This window comes from Maudiozyma barnettii (assembly GCF_903064755.1).
Source record: "Maudiozyma barnettii strain CLIB 1767 genome assembly, contig: KABA2_02, whole genome shotgun sequence".
Taxonomy (NCBI): domain Eukaryota; kingdom Fungi; phylum Ascomycota; class Saccharomycetes; order Saccharomycetales; family Saccharomycetaceae; genus Maudiozyma; species Maudiozyma barnettii.
The window spans coordinates 1,652,972-1,680,105 of NW_024545239.1; the positions used below are offsets into that span (position 1 = coordinate 1,652,972).

Here is a 27,134-nt window from a genome sequence, read left to right on the forward strand (position 1 = left end):
AGAGCTTCATATCATAATGGCTACTCCAAAATCTGTTTCGAGTAGTTATTGTAATAAATGTATAACACGATCATATGATTAAGAGTTCATTTTTTGAACGCTGTTTTATAAGGTTGGTTTCCCTTCATCTTCCCATTTTAAATTAAATCTACCCTCAGGAACCTTATACTCTTGAATCTTTTGTATCACTTCTTCAGGAGTTGTTGCTACTTGAACGATATTACCATTAGAGTGACTGATAAATCCAGCTTCTATCGAATGTACAATAAATTCCAATAGTGAGTCATAAAACCCATCAATATTGAAAAGAATCACAGGCTTGTTATGTATCCCCAATTGCGACCAAGTGATACATTCCATAATCTCTTCAAACGTACCGTACCCACCAGGCATTGCCACAAATGCATCACTCTCGTCAGCCATTAATCGCTTCCTAGAATGCATATCGTTGACAACTGTAGTTTTACCGAATTTCCAAGAAATCGGGGTGGAACCCTTGTGATTATCCACATCCATCTTGATTTGATCTTCTAACTCTGTAGACTTAATTGAACTTGTATCATTTCCAGTATTATTATCATCATCTTTTGATTGACGTTCTTTTGAGACCAATGCACTGGGGATAATACCATGGACATGACCATCATAACGAGGACCCATGGTTGCTTTAGCAATTTCTCCCATCAAACCAGTAGTACCACCACCATAGACTAATTGCCATCCTAGCTTATGAAACAATTCACCAAGTTCCTTAGCATCCTGAGAATAAATAGGGTTTCTACCAGCGGATGAACCACAGTAAACACACACCGAACGAGGACTATCTGGCATACTATTTCTATAATTTATTCAGCGTTTGTTCCTTTCAAGTCAAATAAAACTTATACAGACTGAACAATTACTAACTTGTAAATAACTTATCTTATACTTGTATGAATATCGTAACATCAACTTTTAAAAACTGTGAGGGGAATCGTTAATCATTTAGGAACTCGTTGCCTCTTAAAATATTAAGAACCACGTGAACACACCATAAAAAGATGAATATCACTTCGCACGTGCGTCATGACTCTGATATCACATGAGAGGATCTGTTTTCTACAGCATTTTTTCTGGAAATAGTTGTGAATTGACTGAACGCGCGGTCCATGACCTCGATGGTCCCATTCAATAATAACGATATCTATCTCCTTTGGAAAGCGATGAATTAGATAAGCCAACTAAGGTTGCTAATGACATCAAAGCATCACAAGTTCTGTTTTTTTGGCTGATTGAACAGTTGAACTATAACCTGTGATTGATGAGAAAGTATAATAATCTCTAAATCAATACAAGTTTACCAGCCTTTTAGTAGACTGGCATATAAGGAAAGCAGTGTTCTTTCTATTTATTTTGTTGCAAACAATTAACAACAGTGACGAAGATGAAACTAAATGATACTGACTGCAAAGGTCAGTTTCAGGAAGGTATCGTGCATGGGCACATACACAATTTTAATAATATGACATATATCCATGGTCACATCCATCATAATGCATCGCATCTTCCAAATTCCGATGGCCTTGGGACAGGAATCACTTCAGATGATAATCTTAAAACAAATGATATATATAATGATAATGTAAGAACTAACGATATGTCACTTGGCGATGACTCTATTGGGGACTCTACGTCACATATGGAAATGAATCCAGAAAAGGTCTTAGAGTCTGATTTTATGGATTGTGAACATTTTGAATTCATGGACACAAATGGGACACTACCAGATAATTTTGCTAATAATTTTAACAATTCGTTCCATATGGATGGTAGTTCTGAATACGGATCGAATTGGAATAAAAATGGCCTGTTAGAGACGCACATTAATGATGGTAACAATAACAATGGAAGCAGTTACCGAATGTCCAAGTCCAAGAGTAGAGACCATAGAGTCTCTTTAAGTGACGATATGTTAAACTTACCACTATCGAAAAAGAGAAGACTGAGCAGTTCTAGTGACAAAAACCAAGATGGTTGCCCCTGTAATCCAAAAATGGTAGAGGTCTGTTGTAATGTCGATCATGCAGATATGCCTAAAGATTATCCTGTCGTAGAAAACATTTCATTAAACTCTCATCCCAAATTAATGATACCGAATGATAATGAGGTTGAGAATTTACCATATTATGGAGCCAGGTCATCATCCTCTCCACATTCAAAAATGTTAAATCAGTATAACACTATTAACAATGTAGCACCAATAACATCCTCCGGAAACATTCCAATTCGAAAGTCAAATAAAATAGGTGAATTAAACAATGATTTTGCCAAACAATTTTTAGATTTAAACTGTGACCTAACTTGTGAGCCTAATTGCTTAGATAAATATAGCCAAGCTCATCCCTCTAATACTCAGGGTAGTATGCAAGTTAATAATTCCATTAAACAAGGGAATGAAAAGATAAATATAAATATAAAACGAGAAAGGATCACTGCTCCAATTTTGACAGAGGATGGACCTATGGATACATCACTCGATGGGAAAGACGATATGTTAGAGACATTTTTCAAAGCTTGTCAAAGAGTTGGTGAGTCTAATGAAAATGATAAGTTGACTAAATCGAATACAGATACAATTAGTATACCTCAAATAAACCATCAATGCGGCAACAATTCAAACCAATATCACAAACATACATCTAATAGACAACTGGATATGCAAATCATTAGTGATATTTGTGCCATTTCATCTTTATATGAAATGCCATTAGCTGACCATATGAATCATCATCACCATAAACACAATGAAGAACCCCTTGCAACGGGAGAACCAATACCTAGATCTGAGAGTTTCAATTTATTGGAATCAGTGGTAAATTGCAAACCAACAAGAGTGATTTCAAAAAATAAATCTACATCGGATAGATTATCTCAGATAGATGAGAAACAATCTGTCCAGCAGCAACAACAACAACATCTCCATCATCATCATAAAATTCAATTTCATGACCATAATACAAGTCCAATTGAACCTTATCAAAGTGATAAAACTGTCAGCTGGGAACGTTTCAAAAAGGATTACAAGGGGTCTACTAATAAACTAGAACGTAGTAACCCAGCTGGAGGTATCAACTCCTCAAATGATGAAACTTTAATACTATACCACAATAACGAACAACGACCCATTGATCAAATTAAACTGGAACCCTTAAATACAATTCATTTCAATTGGAATTTCAAGACAAATGATCAATTCTCGGAAACTATAGAGTGTAAATGGGCAGGCTGTCATAAGAATTATAGTTCATTGATAGAATTACAACGTCATTTGTTCAATGATCATATTACTGAATATGAATTACCTTTAAACCCTAGTACTGATCCGACTAAAGATCCTATTGCTAATTGTAAATGGGAAAATTGTGATTTCAACTCCAATGATATATGTTCTTTTGTCAATCATATCAACAGTAAACATGGGATCAATTTTGATATGGAATTTGTTGACTCTGGATATACGACTATGGATGATAAATATAACGGTACGAAAACACCCCATCATATGTATCATTGTAAGAACACAGATTGTCAGACCACTACAAGTCCCGACTCCACAACGGCAAGAGAAAGTATTACGAGTGTAGATTATTCATTATCTCCAAATACAAGCTTTTCAAATAATACAGATATGAAACCCGTGAAGACAGAAAACACTACGGTTATAGATATACCCAAGGATTCATCGAATTATCTGTCCAAAGATAAGATCATTCATTGCAAATGGTTAGATTGTACAGCCATCTTTAAAAATGAAGCAGAATTAGATCATCACTTAGAGAGCTTCCATATTCCTAAGGGTCAATCCAGTTATCAATGTCACTGGAGAGGTTGTGATCGTACATTACCGACAAGACAAAAGATGGTTAGACATATTAGAAAACATTCCGGTGACAAACCATTTAAATGTACAGAATGTTCGAAATGTTTTGCGACTAAAGAAAGTTTGAAGCAACATGGGAGAACCCATACTGGAGAAAGACCATTTAAATGCCCTTATTGTGACAAATCCTTTGCAACTTCAACATTTGTCAATATACATGTTCGTATGCATACTGGTGAGAAACCGTTAGAATGTCCATATTGTCATAAGCGGTTCAGTGAATCATCTAATTTGAATAAACATATAAAGACCCATCTTAAGAAATATAAAGGCCAGGATACCAATAGGAGTCTTGCAACAGAAAATAGTGTTGCAGTGCAAACGCAAAATCTGTGAATATTCTCAATGATACATAACATTATTTCAATAGATATACATATATACATTCAAGCTAATGATTTATTTATTATATGCGATGATTATACAAGTTACCAAGATAGCAACCAACATTTCCAAGTACGTCAACTACGTAACATCATGTCTCAAAAGGACCTACCTCCCACATTTAGAAACTGTTCATTACCTTAATAAGATATAACCCATCATCTCCCCGATTTGCTTATTGTGTCACAATTTACTTTATTTAACTAAATAGAATATAATCGCATTGGTAGAGAGTGTGTATATACCCGGAAATCCCACCCTTTCCCATTCCCGCCGGGAAATCAAGCAGATCATTTCAAATGAGAAAAATCATTTTCCTAGTGGGTATTGTAGTTCTACGTGATTTAATTAACAAGTTAATACATAATGAGCATGTAACTACATTATAGATATGGTCCCAGTAGTCTCTGTCTCTGTCTCTCTTTAGACTGTGGTGATTAGTTAATAATGTATTAATGTGAATTTAAACCCACGTCTAACATGACATGAAAACATGATGATAATAATGATATCTACTCTCTTGGACAAAAAGCAACAATACCTCCTCTCAAACCAAATTAACGAAGTAATTAACGAAGTAATTGATGAAGTAATTGTATCGCATTATGCACGCAGATAGCAAGAAACTACAATAGCTTATTGAAGAGAAATATACGTTCTGCTCTGTCCAAATGGGTCATGCATTTACTTCCTTGGTGAATTTGTTCGGTTTGTTTACTTTATTCTTCCAACAAATCTACGTTTCTTGCAGGAACGTTTCTAAGGTCCCGGGATGAGGCGCAACAACTGCGAGAGAGCAACAGCAGCAACAGCAGCAATTTGTTCTTTTGTCTAAGGAGATCGGAAAAATAGTGTGAAATTTAAGTATAAGGTCACTCGATGGTAGCAAACAGACAGAGAGAGGGATGATGAACTGGAAGAAAATGGTGATTAGCTCAGTCAGTCAAATTGCTGACAGCTCTTCTTATTCTTATATACGTATAATAGTATTACAATACTATATAGATATGATTTTCTTTTTGCTCAGTTGAATGTAAATTTTGGATCCTTTTTTTTTGCTTTTTTGAAAGCTTATATATATATATAGTTACAATTATATAAGCTCAATTTTTAGTCATGGTAACTCTTGTATTCGTCTTATACGTTTGTATATTATCTTGAAAAATAAAATTACACGTGGTTGCTGTTATTGTTTGTTTCTCCTTTTTATCGTGGTAATAAATTGTCTAGACAAATAACACAATAGATAATTTTTTTATTTGATTTGATTTTATATTATAATCGTTTACTATGCTTAGATTGTTAACTAAAAGTGCTGTTTCTACACCAAAGCGTAGTTTTAACTGGAACCAAGGTGTCCTAAGACTAAACTCTACCTTCGCTATTCCAAAGACTCAAAAGGGTGTGATTTTTTACGAAAACAATGGTCCTTTACATTATAAAGACATTCCTGTACCTGTCCCAAAACCTAACGAAATTCTTATTAACGTGAAATACTCTGGTGTCTGCCACACTGACTTGCACGCATGGCAAGGTGATTGGCCTCTGGCTACAAAGTTACCTTTAGTCGGTGGTCATGAAGGTGCCGGTGTTGTGGTCGCTAGGGGTTCCGAAGTGAAAAATTTTGAAATCGGCGATTTGGCAGGTATTAAATGGTTGAATGGATCATGTATGTCCTGTGAATTATGTGAAACGGGTCATGAATCTAATTGTGAACACGCTGACCTTTCAGGTTATACACATGATGGTTCCTTCCAACAATATGCTACTGCAGATGCCGTTCAAGCCGCTAGAATTCCAAAGGGCACCAATTTGGCTGAAGTAGCACCTGTGCTATGTGCTGGTATTACTGTCTACAAGGCCTTGAAGGATGCAGACTTGAAAGCTGGTCAATGGGTTGCCATATCAGGTGCTGCAGGTGGGCTAGGTTCCCTAGCGGTTCAGTACGCTAAAGCCATGGGTTACAGGGTGCTAGGTATCGATGGTGGTCCAGGGAAAGAAGGTTTGTTTAACTCTTTAGGAGGCGAAGTCTTCATTGATTTCACTAAATATAAGGACCCTAAGGAGATGATCAACGCCATCAAGGAAGCTACTAAGGGTGGTCCACAAGGTGTTATCAACGTGTCCGTCTCTGAGGCAGCCATTTCTATGTCTACAGAGTACGTAAGACCAACCGGTACTGTTGTCCTAGTTGGTTTGCCAGCCCACTCCTATGTCAAATCTGAAATTTTCTCCCACGTTGTCAAATCCATTAATATCAAGGGTTCTTACGTTGGTAACAGAGCCGACACAAGAGAAGCTCTGGATTTCTTCTCCAGAGGTCTAATCAAGTCCCCAATCAAGATTGTAGGTTTGTCAGAATTGCCAAAGGTCTACGATCTAATGAAGAACGGTAAGATTCTAGGTAGATACGTCGTGGACACTTCTAAATAGATAAATATATATATGTAGATAGTTATATAGCCACAATGTTCCTTTTATCTAAAGATGAAAGAATCAAAATTTGTAAAAAAGTAAAAAGTAATGTTCTCATTGAATCTCAAACTTAGCCGACAATCGTTGTAGTTATAATACATCAGTTTCTTGTTCATGTGAACCTCATCGATACCATGTGTATTACGGAAATAAAGTGTATTTCACCCGGTCTCTTATAATTTCCCGTCTTTTTGTCGGGCACAGCGAATATATTCTAATAAACAAAACAAACAAAATGTGTTATATAACGGATGCATAAACCAGCAACAAAAGGAAGAAGCAAAAAATAAATAATGAAAAATTAAGGAAGACTTTCTGCATGAGAGAAGGCATTTCTAAAACATATTAACTTTTTTGAAACAAATATTTACATAACCATCAATAGATTTTTACAATTTTCAACTTATTGTAATTTTACAATTTTTATAATTCACTAAAATATAATTTCAATATCCCTGTAAACTATATTTCAATCGTTTCGTGTAGTTTCTATTGTTGTTGTTTTTGATCTTCAAATTAAAGGATTAATAAGGAAATTTCCCCATTTTAACACTATCGTTATTTTTAATTTTTTTTACATTTTATTGTAAAATCAGTAGAGAGTATTTGAAATCGACAACCAATCACATAATTGGATATTGATATACTCAATCAATTATAAATTTTTTTGTTTATAATATCATATCATCACGACCTCCTTCATAATTAACCATGTTTAGAAGAAACGATAATCGTTATCAATACCGTGTACCGGAAAAACCAATGGATTCGAGTGCATTAGCCGCTGCTAGTGCTTTAGGAAGAGCATTACATCCAGATGGGAAAACAGTAGACCATTCAAAATTACCTATATATAACCAACCTTCAAGGTCGGCATCGGCAAGGAATCTTAATAGACCGAAAAGTACAGTCGTAGTTACACCTCAATCATCAAAACGTTACTCTACTAGTAATAATAATTCTATCACCACATCTACACAAAGACATTCCTCTTTGACAAATACCACATTAAATAACGGTAGGACGAAAACGATAACTCAATCAAGAACAAATTCTGTCCATGCGGAGAGTAAACCACAATCAAGGACGAGATCTATCACGAGGACAGCACAACGTCAACAACAATCGCCACAGATTAAGAAATCAACGTCGGCAAGCAATTTGAGAGATTATCATCGGTCATCGAGTTTACCTACTAAGATGAATGGATCTGATATTACTAAGAAGCAACAACATGACGCTAATACAGCTTTTGCAGATTTCGGTGATCCACAATTTGTTGATGCCCTGGATACAATACCTTCACATCCTATAAAGATTAGAACAGTAAAAAAATATATTCCAGGTCCAAATGGTCTAATTTCTATTGAAGTACCCGTAAATGAACCTACAGTATACGAACATCATAATATGATACCCAAAAAGTCCTCTAGATCATCCTTGAAGATGTCACAAAGTGTTCATACTGATTTAAACACGAATAATATCAAGAACTCTTCTTCAATTCATTCCAAACCAAAGTCCAAGATAAAGCGATCCTCAAGTATGCATTACTCTTTAAAGACTGACCAAGATCATGGATTGCATTCCATGATTGAGTTAGATACAGGGGCTACGCATAAAGTACGTCGCCATGAACATAAATCTAACGATAAATTGGCAGCACATTCGAAAAGAGCAGCATCATTAACTAATAGAACCAAAAATCCAAGGCATACAAATATTATCGAAACTTCGATGCCTGAAGAAAACGAAACTACTCCACCTGTTGTAACATCTATAAATGAGAAGCCGAAGTCAACTAGTAGGTATAATTCTCTTGGTAAGGCTAATTCTAAGGGTTTAGCCAAGAAACATAATGTACAATCATATCAGGAGAAAGCATGCACAACAGTTTCTAAAGAAAAACAACAGATTCTTTCTGATACTTCTAAGATATCAAAACAAAAGAAGCAATCTGATTTTTCTAATGATTTTTCTGATTTTGCGGACAATAGTCTAATTACAAACTATGATATGGTTAGACCTATTGTTTTAGAGGACGATGACATTTCTGTTATTAAGAATGATTTTCAAGATAAAACTATTTCAGCGGCTGAAAAGGAGGAAGTTGCAGATAATTTATTGATATCCCAAGATGAATCTTATATTAAAGATAGTGAAGAAATTATTAGCGATCATGAGGTAGATAATGCGGAACCAACTACATTGGAACATGTTCTGGAAGATAAGCAAGAATCGGAAGCTGTTAAAAAGAACGAGGCCAGTGTTTCGGATGGTGAAGATAATACCCAAAGTAAAGAACAGATAAACAACAAGGATTTAAATGTGCTTGAAAATAACGACCATACGAATGACGAAACTGTTGTTGATGATATCAACATCGCAAATGAATCGAACAAGATATCTTCGACAGGTACACTCACTGAAAATGTGTCTGAGCCAACTGTTACAATCAACGAACCACTCTCTAACATACAAAAGGATGAGAAGTACGAGATATCACAGAGTATTAAAGATATAGATACAGCTGTCAAGATTGGATCAGGCGAGATTATAGAAAGTACAAGTGATATGGAGGTTGACGTCAGAGATAAGGATGAGAAGCCTAAAGATGATGAGATAGAATTAGGAGATCACCAGACTACCTCTGAAAAAACAGGAGATATCACCAAGGAACACATCGTAGAGCTGCCTGATATTGATCAAAATAAAAGAAGCTCAATTGTACCTGAAACGCCAACTAGCCTATCGATGAACGACTTCCACACCCCTACATTAACAACCCCTAGTGAGGTGACAACACCACCATCTGATACTTCTGCCTATGAAAGTACGGAAGATGATATAAATTTAAGAAATTCTGTTGAAGATATTATTGAATCCATGGATACGATTGACGTGGAATTGGGAGATAATTTAGATGTATCATTGGATGCAAATAAACATCTGTCACGAAAGACAGCGAACAATGTATCAGATAATATCAATAATTCTGAATCATCCACGATATTGAAGAAAGAGGAAAAGTCACATGCTACTTATATAACTAACATTACAGAAAATAAGACAAAAGAGCCAAAAGAGGTCAAAACTAATAAACATCCTGAACGAAAGCCTACTGCTGAGAAGGCATCTCCCAAAAAAAATGAGACCAAAAATCTTGCGCATCATCTTCGTTCAGCCAATCCCTACTTAACTATTCCACCCAAGAGTTCCAAAAGATTAGAAGATAAATTGAAAAATGATAAAAGGAAGGAAATAAATGATAAAAGGCAATCCATATTATCAAAAAAAGAAGGAAGTAGTCATACTAGCTCTAACCTTGAATCCATCTCAAGAGATACTTTAGAGGTTCCGAAACCCAAGTTGACCAAGACTGTAACTCCTATAAAATCTGCTTTAAAGAATAATCCGAATGCCAGAAGTAATAGCTCCTCCGTTTATTCTGATTATTCACCAGCAGAGGGTGCATACTTATCCTTAACGACTGCAGAAAATACAAGATTGAATGCCAATATTCCTGAAACATTCACTCCCCCAAAGAGACAAAATACTTCTAAAAGATATACAAGGCCTCGATCTATGGTCGCGAGAGTCAATCAGAGATCATCTTCACCTACCCCAAAGGAAAAAACAAGATTAAATCGTAATTCCACTATAGAGAGACATTCGAGCCAAATAAGAAATTCGCAGATGAACGCGTATAGTAATGAGCACATTACTAAGAGCACATTATCCACTTCTCAGTCTGTTAAGGCTGCATCCTTGGCTATTAATCCATCTAATAAAATTCAACATCCGATGAAAGAAAATGACAAGAATTCAAAAGCTGGAACAACAGTAAAAAATAGAAAAGAAACTAATGGGGTAACCTCGAATGAAGATCCTACTATAAGAAAAGTAACAAGAAACAATAGAACGTCTAAAATAGCAACAACAAGTGCTGCGGCAAATAATAGAATAGACCCTACTATGGTTGGTGTATTGTACCCACGAGAACCGCCACAAAAGAAATCAAGTTTTGAGAAATTAAGAACAAATGATGCTCATCTTGGTTTTAAGAAAATGTCTTTGAGGGATGAATCAATAATGAAAGATAATCAACAAGAGAATAATAAAGGTGAACTGCTCCAGGATGGTGAAGTAGAGGAAGATAATATTGTTTCAAATTTATTAAAGAGTGGTGGATGGACTTCTAGATTCCAAGATTCTGATGATGATGACGATTTTTCAGAGAAATTATCAGGCTCAAAGGGATCTTCTAAATTATCATCTCCATCAAAAGAAACTAAGACAAGATTAACAAATGGGTTTTCTATGTTTAAGGGCAAGCAAACGTCGGATAATACAGAACAAAACCATCATTCAAATTATCATGTACATCCACCTCATTCAATTAATATGCAAAGATCAGTTTCCACACCAAATAATCCAATGAATAATGATCAATACAAAAGTAAAAATGGGTCTTTGCAGCCTGTTGATCCAAGCTGTGCTAATTCTGTTCAATATTACCCAAATCAGACACAACAACGTAATGTCAATAATGATAGAAGAGTATATTCTAGTAATGTACAAAATAGTAACATTGGGAGAATGTCTGAAAGGACATTGACTAAAGTCGATAACGGTGATGATTCAAACAAGAAACAAGGTAGATTTGGTAAGAAATTGAAGAAAATATTTGGGCGTAAAAAAAATGATATATAGGAAGTGGGGATATATTTCATATAGTACATATTAATAATTTTAATATATAAATTTAATAGATTGAAAGAACCTCAACAAGATAGCTTGAAACTGATCCATAAAAATTTCCAAGAGAGGGAGAGAGAAAATCGCTAGATATAACCAAAATATCCTAGCCTTTCTTACAAATGTCGCTCATTATTATATTGCATATCATATATGTATCACTTATCAAATCATATATGATGGTTATACCGAACAGCTGAACGTGTACTTTAACCCTGAAAGGATATCATAACGTTCTCATATTATTCACAACATGGCCGAAAATTTATTACTTTCAAATAACAACACAACTTATTTCCTCTCACAAAAGATGCAGAGACATATGAATTTGGTGACACTTTGCAATCAAGGAGAAATGTTAGAAGTCCTTTGCATATCACAGTAAATAACTAATTACAAGGAGTGTAAACAATTACCAGGAGTAGTATTTACCAAGCATATATGATCGTCTAATTACTGATTTAAATATAATTTTCAATTATCGGTGTTTATTGTCGTCACAAAAGAATTTAATACATTAATCATTAAGAATTGTACAAGAACTCTCCAATGAGAAGTATTTCGCTGGTAGAAAACATTATATCGAGAATTTCGTGTTGCCATTAATCGTGTCTAGTTCAAAGTAACTTCGTTACTGAATAAAACATTCACAGGGAATCACAACGTGAAGTCTGCCTTTGACACATCTCCTACAATAAAATTCTTTCAGGACTAGCAAGAAATACTGGAAAGTTGGTTAGTAAGATTTGTAGTCAACGTCACACTCATTGTCTCTCTACGTTGTGTTCCGTCTCATTAATTTGCTCGAGAAGTTATTATATTCCCTGAAACTCAGTTTCTTGTTTATATCGCTAGCTCATCGATCTGTCGCTTTTAATCCGCGGACCCTAGCATTTCCGGCTTAGATGGTCTGCTAAAATATCTCAACATCGTCAAGGGGTACAACTGCAATGGAGGGCAAAGGATAAAGTACACGAAAGAAAAGTTTCCTAATTATAAGATTGTCATCACAATTATTGTTTTGGATGATAGAGGGATTGAAATTCAATCGTTTCACATATTTCATGTTTATAGCATTTTTTTTCAGTTTTTGCAGATCATAACACTTCCAGTATGAATCATCGTTCAATGAACCATAGAAAATAATCAACATCGTCAAATAATATGAAACCATTTCGTATAATATTATGTGATATGAATAAGACAGTAACTGAATTGTGGACCGATTTTATTCAGAAAACTGCAACAAAGAACCCTAATTTAGTATATATATATAGTGGTAGTTTTGACTCACTGATACAGAAACTTAAACAAGATAATGTTAATAAGACTAAAAGACTATATTCGGTAGTATCACCAGGTAATTCATTTGGTTACTTAGGTGGTGGTTTTGATCTAGCATTATATAATTATTTTGGTGGTGCTCCATTTGAAAAATGGTTTAGGAAGCAATTAAATAACGAATATAAACCAGTCGGGTCTATCACTATAGTAGACCTTAACAAATGTGAGAATAAATCATTGAATCCAACTCGAGATGGAATGAATTACATTGTACATTGCCCTACAATGATAACGCCAAATGGCCCGATATTTAATCCCTCAGAACCGATGAAGACAGGTGTCGAACCAGTGTTCGATGCTACTTGGAACTCATTACGTTATGCTCCAGAGAATACAGACGCCATGATAATATCAGGACTTTGTACTGGTTATGCAGCTGTACCTGAATCCTTGAGTTGTAAAAGTATGATATTTGCCATTAGATTATACTTGTGTGATGGCTTACTTTCCAGTGAATGTAAAAATGTGTTGATCATGCACTTCCTTGGGTCTCCTTATAAAGCATATTTCCCAAAGGAATGTGAAAAAGAATGTGAAAGGGTCGGTATTGATATGGAGAAATTACGGACATTTAATGCATTAACAGATTCCATTGATTCTATTTTACCACCTCACTTGATTATTGAATGATTATGAAGTAAAGTTTATAGATATAAATATATATTTGTAAAATATTTATTTATCGAATATATATTCCGTTTTTGTCATTGGTTGTATATGTCTGTTTCTAAACAGCTACTGTGTTCTTTGAAACTCTATCGTATATTCTAACCAAAGCCCAAAGAATTATAATACCACAGATAGCTAATGCAATATTTGGATAGTACGAAACAAGAAATGAACTTCTATAAACGTCTAACAAATCTTTCAAGACATCGGTTGGGAAATTTGAGGATCTAATGATTGCAGAATCACTGATCATTTTATAATATTGAGCTTTTGTAAATTTGTAAGAAGACGAACCATCTCTGCTTCCAAACATATAATTCCATAATAATTTAGATAGCGTATTCTCGTAAACAACTAGAGTTAAAGAGGCCCCAAGAACGTTACCGATAGATCTCCATAAATAGAAAATACCAGTCATTGTACCTTGTTGAGATTTTTCCACAGTGAACACGATACTCACTAGAGTAGCCACTAATAGCAATGAATACCCAAATGTAACAAAGACACCTGCGGAGATGAATAGGATTCTCCACGTGTATGATTCTGATTGAAATTCAAAATTCGACGTGGTTAGCATTGAACCAACAATATCCTTTGTCGCAAGAGAAGGTTGTAAATGACCAATCACGGTATATTCGATAATTAAACCAGTAAATTGTAGGATTATCCCACTAAATGTGATGATGGATGCACAATGAGCCATGTTTAATTTTGTTTTTCTTAAGATATGACCAGCAACGATTGAACCCACGGCAGTAGCCATTGAAGGGAACAACAAATATAGACCAGATTTCGTCACTGAAATATTTTGAATTAGTTGCATATAAATTGGAGATCTAAAGATATCCCCGAAGACAATAAACGAAGAGAATACTGTTGCGATTGAAGATAACCCAAATGGACCTTTGAGTAATTCGAACGGTATAATCCTTTCTTTGGCATATGATGTCTCTACCCATACGAAAAATGCAAAACTTACTATTATTATTATTATCAACATAATTTTATTCATATTTGTTGAAGTTAAAAATAGTATCGCACTAATTGTGACTACCAAACTACTTGAACCAAAGATATCTATTCTTGATAAATTCTTCCATGTAAATCTTTCTTTAACTGGTGGAACATGAACCAATTTAATGTTAACATTAACAGTAGTTAAATACGAACAAAACATAATCAAAGGTACTTGTACAGCAAATAGTGGTCTCCAACCGATAGAGTCCAAGAATATACCACCGATTGGACCGCCCAGAATCTGGCCTGTCCCAAAGACTATATTTGCATAACCTTGATATATACCTCTTTCTCTGGTGGTACAGATATCACTAGTCGTTATACTACTCATTGCATTGATACCCCCGCCGCCAATACCACATATGGCTCTTGCAATAGAGAATTGTGTCACATTTTGAGCAAAACATGTTAATAAACAACCTAAACCGAAAAAGAAATGAGCCGTTAAGACGGCAAATTTACGACCAGCGATATCTGATAATTTACCATATAGAGGTTGAAATGCAGTATTTGTTAATAGATAACTAGTAGCAATCCATTGTTTCTTATTCGATTCTTGAAATTCTTCAGCTACACCATTCATAATATTAGCTACGATAGTACTGTCAATGGAACTTAAAAAACTACCCATCCATAATGAAAAAATGATAGGTATTTTAGGTAATGATAAGTTATGTTCTGTGTAACTTCTCTCTAATGCGCTCACTGTTCTCTCCAATCTGTTATCCTCCTGGATTAATAAACTTGATGTCTCATCTAAAGGTTCCATCTTGAATCCTGAATTTTTTATGTGCTAAAAATGCAGAAGAAGTATGAACTAATGCAAATTCGGATGTTTAATTTATTGATATTTTTTTCCAGTTTGTTTGTGTATTATATTAATAACTATAACGATAACAAGTCTAAACAAACATACAGCTGAAAATCTTTATATATATATAATTTCAAATATTTATATTCATCAATAAATGGTTAATGTAATCACATCACGTATTGATTAGATAAAAACGGTAACGACATTCAATCATCGTCCCAATAAGTAGTCCAATGCAAATTTCAGTATCCATCGCTCTTGGCCTCTCTGTCTGTCTTCGCAAATTTCCGGTAAACCTGAACAGGAAAGGCAGATTTGGGCTGTCGATTATTTTTCAAATTCCGTGGATGTATACGATACAGACTGCAGCAGTTTCTGTGGGAAGGACGGCCGATAAATATATTGAGACATCCAGAGACACAGAGAGAGAAACTGTGGAAATTTTGGGCGGAGCGTTCCCTTGAATACTGTGGGGACCGGTCAAGGGCTTCCCTTCTTTTATGTTTTCATATCTCGGGAGAGATAACGAAATAATAGTCGATAGTCGATGGACTTGGACTTGGACTTGGGTTTGGGCGTTCATTGTTTCGTGTATTTTTTATTATGGAAAGAGCAGAGGTTCTCCAATTAGGCGGTTATGATAGTTCGGTGTATTGTCCTTTGAAGTAGATAAGACATTGATGGGTATGTTTGGTGTGTGTGTTTCTCTTTATCTCCGAACAATTGCTAGCACCACTATGTAGTAGGTAAGGTCCCGTTCGTTGTCTGATCGGATGAGATCGGAATAGATAAGAATGACATCAGATGAGGTCAGGTCATTTTCTATATACATGTCTGTTTATTGTATGTGTAGATGTTTATATATATATATACGCTTGTTATTCAACTATGTGTAATATAGTATGTTATGTTATGTTATGTTATGTTATTGTTGGGCGAGAGCTTTTCAATATTTCAATATTTCGATATTTCGATCGTAATTTTTGCGTTTGTTTAAGCTGCTGTACTTGGTTCATTATCTGGCTTTTTGGGGTCTGCAGGTTTAGAATCTTTGTCATTTAAATATTTATCAAATGCATCGTTCCTTTCTGGGAATGGACGTTTACCTAAAAGGTTAATCATATCTTCTCTAGTCAAGACCTCCTTACGTAATAACAATTGAGCAATCTTTTCGACATCCTCGGATTTCTCAGTCAATAGTTTGGCACATCTGTCTCTGCATTCTTGAATGATTCTATACACTTCAGAGTCAATTATGTCGCCGGTCTCTTCGGACCATGGTTTGGTCATATCACTATCGTCCTTCTTTTGGAAATTGATCCATCCAATCTTGGGACTCATACCAAGTTGCGTGACCATTGCACTAGCCATGTTTGTAACTTTCTTAAAATCATCAGACGCACCACTAGTAACAGAAGAAAAATGTAACTCCTCTGAGACTCTACCACCTAACGTCATAGTCATTCTATCTCTCAATTGTTGTTCACTCAATAAGTATATATCACCTGGTAAATATTGCGCATAACCTAACGCACCTTGACCTCTTGGAATTATACTTACTTTCAATAATGGATCAGCATATTTTAAATACCACCCACAGACTGCATGACCCGCTTCATGGTATGCTACTACTTTCTTTTCCTCGGCCGATAACAATTTCGATTTCCTTTCGACACCACCAATGACTCTTTCAATGGCTTGTTCGAAATCCTTTAATTGAACAGAAGTCTCGTCACCTCTGGCGGCAATCAATGCAGCCTCATTACATACATTGGCAATATCCGCACCAGAGAATCCAGGAGTTAATGCAGCTAATCTATTCTTCAAATCAAAAACACCACTAGCTAACTTCAATTTGGCCAAATGTACTGCAAAGATAGCCTTTCTACCTTCCAATTCAGGTTTGTCGATATTGATATGTCTATCGAATCTACCTGGTCTCAATAAAGCTTTATCTAAAATATCTGGTCTGTTGGTACCAGCTAAGACGACAACATGATCAGCTGGAGTGAAACCATCCATTTCAACAAGCATTTGGTTCAAAGTATTTTCTCTTTCATCATTAGCACCACTGAAATTACCCTTTTGTCTGGCTTTACCAATGGCATCAATTTCGTCAATGAAGACAATAGATGGAGCATTCTCTCTGGCAGTTTTAAATAGATCACGAACTCTAGCGGCACCAACACCAACAAACATCTCGACAAATTCAGAACCAGATACAAAATAGAACGGAACACCTGCTTCACCAGCAGTAGCTTTTGCTAAAAGGGTCTTACCTGTACCGGGTGGGCCAGACAAAATGGCACCTCTTGGAATCTTAGCACCCATCTTTTCATAACGAGATGGTTCCTTTAAGAAACTGACAAATTCCATAATTTCTTCTTTAGCTTCATCACAACCAGCAACATCTTTGAAAGAAATTTTAACATTAGTCTCAGTGTTAAATTTCTGGGCCTTTGATTTACTCATTCCAAAGATACCATTACGAGAACCACCTGCAGCTTGTGCCGATCTGCTGGTTAGCCAAATGATCCCAGCTATCATCAAGACAGTAGGTAATACTTGGAATAAAGTATGTGACCAGTTCCCTTCTTGAACATAAACAATTGGTACTCTAAAGGAATCATCTATTTCTAATTCATCCTGAGCCTTTTGAAGTTTACGTTCAAAATTTTCAATAGAACCAACTGTAAAATAATAATAATCAGCACCATTACGGTCTGTATGTGATTTACCGCTATCATTCAACATCACTCTTACTAAGGATTTGTTCACGATGATCAATTTAGATACATAACCTTTAGCTAAGAAATTATTATGGAATTCTTGCCATGTAATCTCATTTGATGCTTCTTTAGCTGCAAACATATCCATTAGTAAAGATAGTAAGAAGAAAAATACTGCTAATTGAAAGAAATTGATAGTCTTAACAGGTGGTGTACCATTTGGTCCTTCACCAAAGAAATTATTCATATTTACATTATTCTTATTCCCACCACCATTGTTACCATTTCCTGTGGTATTATTTTGATTTGATTGTGACGTCTTTTTTTCCTTCGTTTGTTCCTCTTGTTCCTCTTGTTCTTCTTGTTCTTCTTCTTTTTCTTCTTGTTTTTGTTTTGTTTGTTGTCTCTCGATAGTAGATTCTAATTTCTTTATTCCATCTTGAATAATTCTTTTTCTCTCAGAGAGATCCATATCTTTATGTATATTAGCATTCTTAATGTAGTTCTCGATTTCTTCTTTAATTACCCGTATATCTTCATCCGTAGCATCTTTCTCTTCTGTTGTTGATTTTTTATTGTTTCTTAGAATATTTGATATATGAATGTACCTATTAGTTTGAATAGGTTGAAGTTTATGTGCAAATTGTTTTCCACCATTATTTATTAATAGTCTTAAAGGATTTGGCGTTATCCCACTCCTCGTTATAAGTTTTATGCTCGATATCGAACTAGGCCTCAGAATACCTAACATATTTCCTTAAATATAATTAATTGAGGGGCCAAAATAAATGTAACAAGGAAATAAATAGCTCTATGGAAGGCTTATAAGTGCAGGTTATGGATTATAATAAAAATTTGAATATTGATACGTTGAAATGAAGAAAGATGGGTTTATCACTAGAACAGCACGATGATATTTTCTTACTGCGTAATAAAATCCTTTTCGATGGTGAATATGATACGATTAGTAAATATCTTGAAATGGAAGTGTTCTATGAAGATATACAAATGTGTGTGGGAATTACTGTATTGAATTTGATTATATCCCTTTTTTTCAAGAAATGGTGGGTAATTAAACTATCATAAAAGTACGTATAATATCTATCGCTTTTCTTTACTTTTAATTTTTTTATATTTTATGGTACTGAATCCGTAAACGCCACCGATTGGCAGTTCGGAAGTGCTTATATATGCCGTGTTAAGTGATACTCCGCATTAATTCATTTAAAATAGCATTATTGACATTTATTCAGGTATTTGAGACTATCATTAGGGTAAGATCTATATACGATTTAATCGAGATTTGAATTAAGTTATTGAAGAATAATATTATATTTCCTAGATTTTTATTCTTTGTTTTAATGAACATCTACAGAAATTAATAATTTGTCAAGTTTGACGAAATTTTAAGTAAGGGGTGGCATTTGACCAAATTTTAAATTACTTTCACTTATGTAACAAGACATTATGGAGGGCCAATTACGATAAATACCATTGGGTAGCACATATACATGATCTTAGCTAATACAAATTTTCATTTATCCGACTATTTATGAAAACACTACTAGTTGTACAAATCTTGTCTCTCACAATAATTTGAATAGCGAAGTGATCTCAAGTTACTTACATGAATTATTAGATTCTCAATCCCATTTAAAATCAATTGCTTACTAACCTCCTTCCTTTGACATTCCCTGTTCCTTGGTCGCCTCAAGAGGTTAGGAGAATTCATACACACACAAAAATGGTGCTTTACGATCCGCAGGTCTTTAGCCTCGTCTCTATGGAGATTCTGGCGGAGGGAGATCAAAGGGCATCGGGTAATACACGTAATTAGGGAGTGAAAAATTTAGTGAGATTACATAATGCATGAGAACCCATGTACATATATATAACACCGACAAATAAGGATTGTTATCCCTTTTTTTGCATCATATATATATATATGTAGGTAAGTGCTTACAATTGTATGTCTATATTCCTTGGACACTCTTATTATTCCTGTAATTGTAACTCACGAAGTATAATACAAATACAAAGTATCATACAAATATAAATACGAAAACAAATACAAATACAAATATCATATTCAAATAATGTCATCTCCATTGAAAGTTGCAATTGTCGGTGCCTCAGGTAAAGTAGGTTCCTTTCTTGTTCAACTTTTGAAAAATGATCCAACTCATTTCGCTACACCACTAGCCTTAGTCAGAACTGCTGAACAGGTTAAGCATTGGAAATCTGAAGTTGGTATTGATGCTAAATTGACTAGTGTTGAAACTGACGATGTCGATACAATTGCTAACGCCATTAACGGTGTAGATGCAGTTGTATTTGCTGCAGGTGCTGGCGGTAAGGGTGTTGAAAGAATCTTTACAGTCGACCTTGATGGTTGTTTGAAAGTTGCTGAAGCTTGTGAAAAAGTGGGTACAAAGAGATTTGTTCTAGTGTCGGCGATTATGGCAGAAAATAGAAAGTTCTGGTGGGATCTACAAGGTCTAAGGGAATATTACATTGCAAAGAGGTCTGCTGATCGTGAGATTAGATGTACAAAACTGGATTATACAATCGTTCAACCGGGTTGGTTAACGAATGATGATTCTACAGGTAAATATGTTCCTGCAGACAAAGCTGAATCTGTATTTTCAGATCATAGGGAAATTGCTAGAAAGGATGTAGCTTTATTTATTAAGGAAGCTTTGTTACATCCAAAGGAGACTAACAGAAAGACAATTCCGCTATTGAATGGCGATGTCCCTGTTCAAGAATTTGTTAAACAATTAGATTAGCTTTTTCTTTCCTTAACCTGAACGGTTAATTAAATGCCACAGCTATATATTTAACTTTATTCATGTCTTATAATTTTTAAAATAAAATAATAGTTACAATTCTCATATATAATAATTTTTCCTCATCTGAAATCTATGAAGATGCTTCAAACTGTTTCTGTTGTTCAATTTCATGGATCAAACTTTCGTCTAATAAATCTTCATATATTTCTTTCGGTATTTCGCTTAGACCTGTGCAGTTTCTAGTTAGATCTTGATTACGAATTAATGTTTCATACTTAATTGATGCATTATCAGGTATCGGCTTACCATCTTTTACTTTATAATACCCAATGACCTTGGAAGGTTGTGTATTACCAGGTATATGTAAGACATTGGTGTATGGATCCCTAATACCTTGACCTTCAATTAATAATACACGTACTCTATCGTAGTACATATCACTGTTGAACCTACTACTTGCAGCTGCGTGTTGGTATAACCAATTTGTAGCATTGATTTGATTATTACTAGGAGTCAAGGTGCTGTCGGCATTATGGCGGTGACTTTGAGTTCTTTCAGCGAAAAATTCAACTGTATTCTTCGCTGGATTTATACCATTCGTATTATAATATTCTGAACTTTCATCCGTGGACTTTGCTAAATTTTTCTTAGGTGGTTCTCTAGATAATGAACCTTCGACAACTTTCCCTTCTTCCCGTAATTTTGTTGCATAATAATCATCTGTTATATTCTTACCATTTTGAATAATTTTTGAACCAAATTCTCTGAAGACACTCTTTGCAGTAACAAGTGCAATTTGTCTACTTCTATACGAATATGGTAACACACCACGATCAATTAAACTATTTTTCTGTTCCTGGCTTATAATAAATTTATACAAGTTTGAATGATATTGGAAAAATAAATAAGAATCTCTAAACCCAACGGCTCTAGCAGGTTCTGTTGACAACATATATTTCTTATTACCTTTATCTGCTAGGGTAAATGAACGGACCAAGAATTTCCTGCCACCTAATAAATCACCATCCACATTAATCTTTGTTTCACCTTCTGCATCTTCTGGAAGGTCATACTCATCACCAACAACTGCTACGGGGTTCCCATCTTCATCCACTGGATAAGGGAAATGGTATCTTTTAGTGGCCGGATATCCATCAACAACCGAGTTACTTCTAGATCTTTCTGTTTCGGATGCATCTGTAACTGAGTTTCCATCTTCATCAGTATTTTTGTACTTTCTCTTTGGAGGTCTACCACGTCTACCGGCTGTAACTCTTGGTGTAGTTGAGTACTGTGTTTCACGAGACACTTTACCTTTTTTTTCATCATCTTCATCTTCATCTTCATCGTCACCACCATAATCATCACCATTATCTTCATCTTTAATAGCCTTTTCCTCTTCTTTATAATCGTCATCAAGGTTATCGTTTTCTGGGATATTTAGTCCAGTTTGATCAATGGCATAATTTGGCCTCTCGGAACCATTCCTAGAACGTGTATGGGACATTTTGATAAATGAGTACGTTAATTCGATGAGTGAATTATATGTAAGAAAATATGTTGTTTTAAAAATGTAGTCCTTTTTGAATAACCAAGATTTTATTGTTGATATTTATTTAATTCACATACCAACCAACAAATATGTTTTCTTTCTTTTATTTTCTTCAATCATGGGTTTTTCTTTCTCGCTCTTCTGTACAAAAATAAAGAGACACGCCTGCTTCGAGAGAATATTCCCAATAATGAAACTACGCGCTATTTCAAGTTAAACATATATAAACTTTTGATTGCGTACGTATGGTATATATCTATTACTATAGAAGCCAGTTATTATATGATCAGTACAAAGAGTACATTACTGAATAGTTTCAGTTACTCAAACTTTACCTTCCATGTAGTTAAACAACCGTCAGAACCAGCAGTTCTTAGAGTATCTGAGTTCTCCCATGCAACAACATTGACACCGTCCTTGTGTGCATTCATGAACTTGATGACCCTCATTGGTCTAGCGACAGAATAGATGCAAATATTTGTATCTAAAGAACCTGTAGCTAGATAACCTTCATCTTCATCATCTACAGCTGGTCTCCAGTTCATGCTGTTAATCTTACTTGTATGGAAGGCCCATCTAGATGTCTTAACATCCTTAGTTTCTAAGTCGAAGAGAATAATCTTACCAGATAGATCACCCGTAGCTAAATATTTCTCTTTAGGAGAAATAGCTATAGAGGTTGCATTTGCACGTAACGGAGTCTTTAATGTATAACTTACAGATAGATCTATAATCTTAAAGACTTCTATTATTTTGGAATTTTCATAACAAATGGAAACTAGGGATTCAGATATACCGACAGCGGATGCAGGTTCCTCCAATTTTAATTCACCAATGATTGTAGCTTCCGATGTATTTATAATCTGTAAAATATCATTGTTTGTAATTACAGATGTGATACCAGCAGAGTTGGTTTGAGAAAACTTAGGTTGACTTTCAAACTCATGCTTTGTCTCACCATTAATTTTGAGACTATCATCCCAGGAAACGGATGCAATCTTTGGGTATGCACTAGAGTCAATGGTGGAAATTAAATTAGTGTGTTCTTTGTATAATTTTGGAGGTTGAGCTTCCCAATCCATAATTTTACCATCGAATGAGCCTGAAATTAATGGGTTCACAGTCATTGCAGTGATACCTTTGTTATGACCCTTAACTGATTTTATCATTTTATCTTCACCCAGTTTAAAAAAATTTAAAGAACCATCAAGAGATAAAGAAAGTAATGTATCTTCACCAGTAGCTACTAATCCGACTTGAGAATCATTCAAACTAGAATCTTGAATTCCCCAAGTTTGTTGACATTCATTACTTTCTACATCGAAAACTTTCACAGTGGCATCAGCACATGCAATGGCAAATTTAGATTCATTCAACCATGACAATGCATGGATACCACCATTAATTGGTGATTTTTCATCTGCAATGTATTTTAAGAATTCACCAGTCTTCCCATCAAAACAAGCTATTTTTCTATCGGAGCCAACCGTTATAACAAAATTACCAGAACCTGGACTAAATTGAACATCCCTAATAAATTTCCCTTGTTCATGATGTGTTCTATCACTTGATGCGAACTTGAAAGGAGGACCTTGATAAAACACAACCGCGCCATCATCACCAACAGTCATAGCTCTCATTGGTCTAGATTGTTTCATGTGACAAGCATTGATACGTTGAGAATGACCAGATATTTCACCTAAAGAATTACCAGAATCCCACGAGATGAATGCGCCGAATCTATCCTTACCTTCACCAACAACACATAATCTACGACCTTCGAAATCCCATGAAATATCAGTAACTTTTCCGGCAAGGACATGGAATTCAGCCTTCACATTTATTTCGACAGAATTGCTTTCATTGTTTAAAGACCATCCCCAAACGATAACTTTACCTTGATCGTCACCGGAGACCACATATTGAGATTGTGGAATAGGTGAAAATCTGGCTACAGTTACATTAGCACCACCATGTCCGGTAAATTGGATAACTCTTGGAACCTTTTCAGAGGGTTCATCGTCAAGACTACGAATAAACGCCGATTTACCACTAGCGTAAGCTATACTATTCGTAGTATTATCATAGGAAAGTCTTGAAGTGAAGTTTCTCTCAGTGGAAGGTTGAGGAGGAATAACAAATGTTTTAGCAATGCTAGCCATCTTTAATTATTCTATTTTATAATTTTCACTGATGTAACACGTTAGTCAGCAGTGCACAAATTATTGTTATGGATATATATATCTATATAAACGCAATTGATATGCAAATTATTGAATAAATATCTATTGTTTAAGTCACCCCTATCACTGTTGTTGTAAAGGTCCTTTCAGAAATAGTGAAATCTTAATCCAATTTAGCTATGTTTGGCGCCACGGAAACGAAGCGAACAAATCATTTATAATGAAATAATTCTGCGGCAAAAACATTTCCTTACAAAGAGGGTAACAAAGAAACGAGTTTCATAAAGGATACTTATGTAATTTGACATAAGCATAAAGGCAAGTATTCATCTACAACCAAAAATTAATTGACGATAGGTTAAGTTATCCATTGAAAAAAAATTAGATTGAATAATTGAAGGTGCTGTCAAGTATTTATATGTATATATATATATTGTATTGGTGCAGGATTCAATCTGAACTTTTCCCAATGACAGCAAAATATAAGTATCAGTTAAAATCAATTATCCTTTAAAATAACTGAAAGGCATACAGTAACTTTTTTTAAGCTAATGAAACTATTAACCATATTTATATTCGAAACACTGTCTATACAAACTGGCATCCCTCGAGAAGTATTAACCTTCCGTTTGTCCATTCTTTTTAGCTTTTTCCCCCATATGTACTTTTACATAATTACATCTTCCGCTTTGAACAGTATACTGAAATATAGAGGAAAATTTTCAGTGAAATAACAGAAGAAACCGGAAAGAAAAGGAGGTTTTGAGGTTTACTACGAAAAGAGTTCCTATATACTGAAATTAATGTTTTCCATTTTCCAATTGTAAAATTGGTACTCTATTTGCATTGTTCCAGGCTGTTGGTCTTCCCATTAATGACATCGATGAGATTCTTCTGAAGCTCTGGTGATATTTTGATTGTCTGAAGATAATATTATTCTTGTATATATATACTTGTAAGGTATGAAAATCCCATGTGATGTAGTATTTGTTGCTCAATGTCTTGTAAATCACTGAGGTTTCGTTGATACGCATAACAATAATTTCTTAATAATTAAACAAATTAAGCTCAAATGGCTCAAGTTTTACAGTTGGACCAACAACAAGAACAACTAGCTGTCAGGATAAAATATTTAAAACTGAAAAGAATCAATGATCTAAATGAAAAATTAAGATCAGAATTAAGTAGAGAGAGAATAACAGCATCGAATGCTTGTCTCTCGTTGATAAATTTTACAACTAATAATACAGATTATACTTTACCGGATGTGTGGGGACATCTTGAACCTGGTAAAAACCATTTCCGAGAGACTGTGAGATTAAGAAGAGCTAATAGACCATCAGCATCGGCAGATTCTACAGGTTGTTGTACTATTGTTTGATCAAACATTCATACTAAATTATATATGCATACATTTCCACGTCATTCCCTTTATTATTTTGTTTTTTTAAAAACTTCTGTAAAATTATATACATCTCTAAATATTTAATTCATGATAATGATAAAACTAATATTATTGCTATCTCCTAAAACAATTATTATATTAATTGATTTTCCCCTGTTGGACCATCTCCACATCCACAATCATAATCTTCAAGAATATTTGAACAATCATAAATATCTTTCTTTAAATAAGCATTCACTTTATTGTGTATGTCGCACCCCCATAGTGCAGCAGCCTTTCTACTCGAAGTCTGGACTGGAAATTTCTGGAGCATTTTGACAAAATGATATGAACATTCACCACAAGGGTAAAGTTCTGCATATAATTGAATAAAGTTTCCTAATTTTTCACGTTCCGCAACAGTAGGCTCGTCAGGAAATCTTGCTAATAATGTATGGAAGTATTTCCATGAAGCATTACCCAACTCTTTCTTTGCATCTTGATCTGGCATAGATGGCATTATGGAACCAGGCACACGCAACATTTCATCAATCTTACCATTATTTCGAGATCCTACTGATGCAACTCTTTCCACTGATGCACCCCGTGTATCATCTACATCAACAGAGGCAACCTGCGATATTAAATTGTTATCTAATTCCTTTTTACGAATTACCCCCTTCGAGACAAACGCCAGTTCAATATCATTGAATAAAATATAAACCACAAAAATCGCAAGACATGTAAGAAAAACACTAACAAATTTTCTTCTGTTCCGTATCAACATAATATATGTAACACGATGGTAGATTATGTCTGTAAAATTCCTTATATTCTCTTAATTTGCGTTAATGTCTAATGCGTGCACCATTTAATGATGTCTTTTTAGTTATATATTTACTTTTTTAAAAATACATCAACTTAAAGGTGAAATTGTTTACATCCACATTTGCAAGAAAAAAAAATTAAAAAACAAAATAAGTTGTTACACCATAAGTAGATATATACCTTCAGGAGCATCATATATCGCAACAAGCAGATCATATTAATATTAAGCAGTGGTATCATTGCTTTTGCTTACATAATAATTATAATAATCGAACATAAATTTTTG

The 27,134-nt window shown here is 34.7% G+C and overlaps 12 protein-coding genes across 12 annotated transcripts; 6 read left to right on the forward strand and 6 right to left on the reverse strand.

Annotated features, from left to right (window-relative positions):
* Positions 1-105: 105 nt before the first annotated feature.
* LOG1 (Log1p) lies at positions 106-831 on the reverse strand (the record flags this gene model as incomplete). Its single annotated transcript, XM_041549381.1, has 1 exon — positions 106-831. One exon carries the CDS (start codon positions 829-831, stop codon positions 106-108), a length of 726 nt encoding a protein of 241 aa, XP_041405315.1.
* Positions 832-1,423: 592 nt separating this feature from the next.
* On the forward strand, positions 1,424-4,255 carry ZAP1 (Zap1p; the record flags this gene model as incomplete). The annotated part of the gene is made up of 1 exon (XM_041549382.1): positions 1,424-4,255. One exon carries the CDS (start codon positions 1,424-1,426, stop codon positions 4,253-4,255), a length of 2,832 nt encoding a protein of 943 aa, XP_041405316.1.
* Positions 4,256-5,593: 1,338 nt separating this feature from the next.
* Positions 5,594-6,736, forward strand: ADH3 (alcohol dehydrogenase ADH3; the record flags this gene model as incomplete). The annotated part of the gene is made up of 1 exon (XM_041549383.1): positions 5,594-6,736. The coding sequence occupies one exon, from the start codon at positions 5,594-5,596 to the stop codon at positions 6,734-6,736; it is 1,143 nt and encodes a 380-aa protein (XP_041405317.1).
* Positions 6,737-7,489: 753 nt separating this feature from the next.
* On the forward strand, positions 7,490-11,491 carry SEG1 (Seg1p; the record flags this gene model as incomplete). The annotated part of the gene is made up of 1 exon (XM_041549384.1): positions 7,490-11,491. The coding sequence occupies one exon, from the start codon at positions 7,490-7,492 to the stop codon at positions 11,489-11,491; it is 4,002 nt and encodes a 1,333-aa protein (XP_041405318.1).
* A 1,209-nt stretch (positions 11,492-12,700) lies between these two features.
* On the forward strand, positions 12,701-13,510 carry PDL32 (putative ADP-ribose 1''-phosphate phosphatase; the record flags this gene model as incomplete). The annotated part of the gene is made up of 1 exon (XM_041549385.1): positions 12,701-13,510. One exon carries the CDS (start codon positions 12,701-12,703, stop codon positions 13,508-13,510), a length of 810 nt encoding a protein of 269 aa, XP_041405319.1.
* Positions 13,511-13,607: 97 nt separating this feature from the next.
* VBA1 (Vba1p) lies at positions 13,608-15,335 on the reverse strand (the record flags this gene model as incomplete). The annotated part of the gene is made up of 1 exon (XM_041549386.1): positions 13,608-15,335. One exon carries the CDS (start codon positions 15,333-15,335, stop codon positions 13,608-13,610), a length of 1,728 nt encoding a protein of 575 aa, XP_041405320.1.
* A 1,038-nt stretch (positions 15,336-16,373) lies between these two features.
* On the reverse strand, positions 16,374-18,860 carry YTA12 (m-AAA protease subunit YTA12; the record flags this gene model as incomplete). The annotated part of the gene is made up of 1 exon (XM_041549387.1): positions 16,374-18,860. The coding sequence occupies one exon, from the start codon at positions 18,858-18,860 to the stop codon at positions 16,374-16,376; it is 2,487 nt and encodes an 828-aa protein (XP_041405321.1).
* Positions 18,861-20,205: 1,345 nt separating this feature from the next.
* On the forward strand, positions 20,206-20,898 carry KABA2_02S15884 (uncharacterized protein; the record flags this gene model as incomplete). The annotated part of the gene is made up of 1 exon (XM_041549388.1): positions 20,206-20,898. The coding sequence occupies one exon, from the start codon at positions 20,206-20,208 to the stop codon at positions 20,896-20,898; it is 693 nt and encodes a 230-aa protein (XP_041405322.1).
* Positions 20,899-21,031: 133 nt separating this feature from the next.
* On the reverse strand, positions 21,032-22,408 carry NPL6 (Npl6p; the record flags this gene model as incomplete). The annotated part of the gene is made up of 1 exon (XM_041549389.1): positions 21,032-22,408. One exon carries the CDS (start codon positions 22,406-22,408, stop codon positions 21,032-21,034), a length of 1,377 nt encoding a protein of 458 aa, XP_041405323.1.
* A 365-nt stretch (positions 22,409-22,773) lies between these two features.
* On the reverse strand, positions 22,774-24,615 carry AIP1 (Aip1p; the record flags this gene model as incomplete). The annotated part of the gene is made up of 1 exon (XM_041549390.1): positions 22,774-24,615. The coding sequence occupies one exon, from the start codon at positions 24,613-24,615 to the stop codon at positions 22,774-22,776; it is 1,842 nt and encodes a 613-aa protein (XP_041405324.1).
* A 1,093-nt stretch (positions 24,616-25,708) lies between these two features.
* Positions 25,709-26,017, forward strand: STE18 (Ste18p; the record flags this gene model as incomplete). The annotated part of the gene is made up of 1 exon (XM_041549391.1): positions 25,709-26,017. One exon carries the CDS (start codon positions 25,709-25,711, stop codon positions 26,015-26,017), a length of 309 nt encoding a protein of 102 aa, XP_041405325.1.
* Positions 26,018-26,174: 157 nt separating this feature from the next.
* On the reverse strand, positions 26,175-26,807 carry KABA2_02S15972 (uncharacterized protein; the record flags this gene model as incomplete). The annotated part of the gene is made up of 1 exon (XM_041549392.1): positions 26,175-26,807. The coding sequence occupies one exon, from the start codon at positions 26,805-26,807 to the stop codon at positions 26,175-26,177; it is 633 nt and encodes a 210-aa protein (XP_041405326.1).
* Between the last annotated feature and the right edge of the window lie 327 nt (positions 26,808-27,134).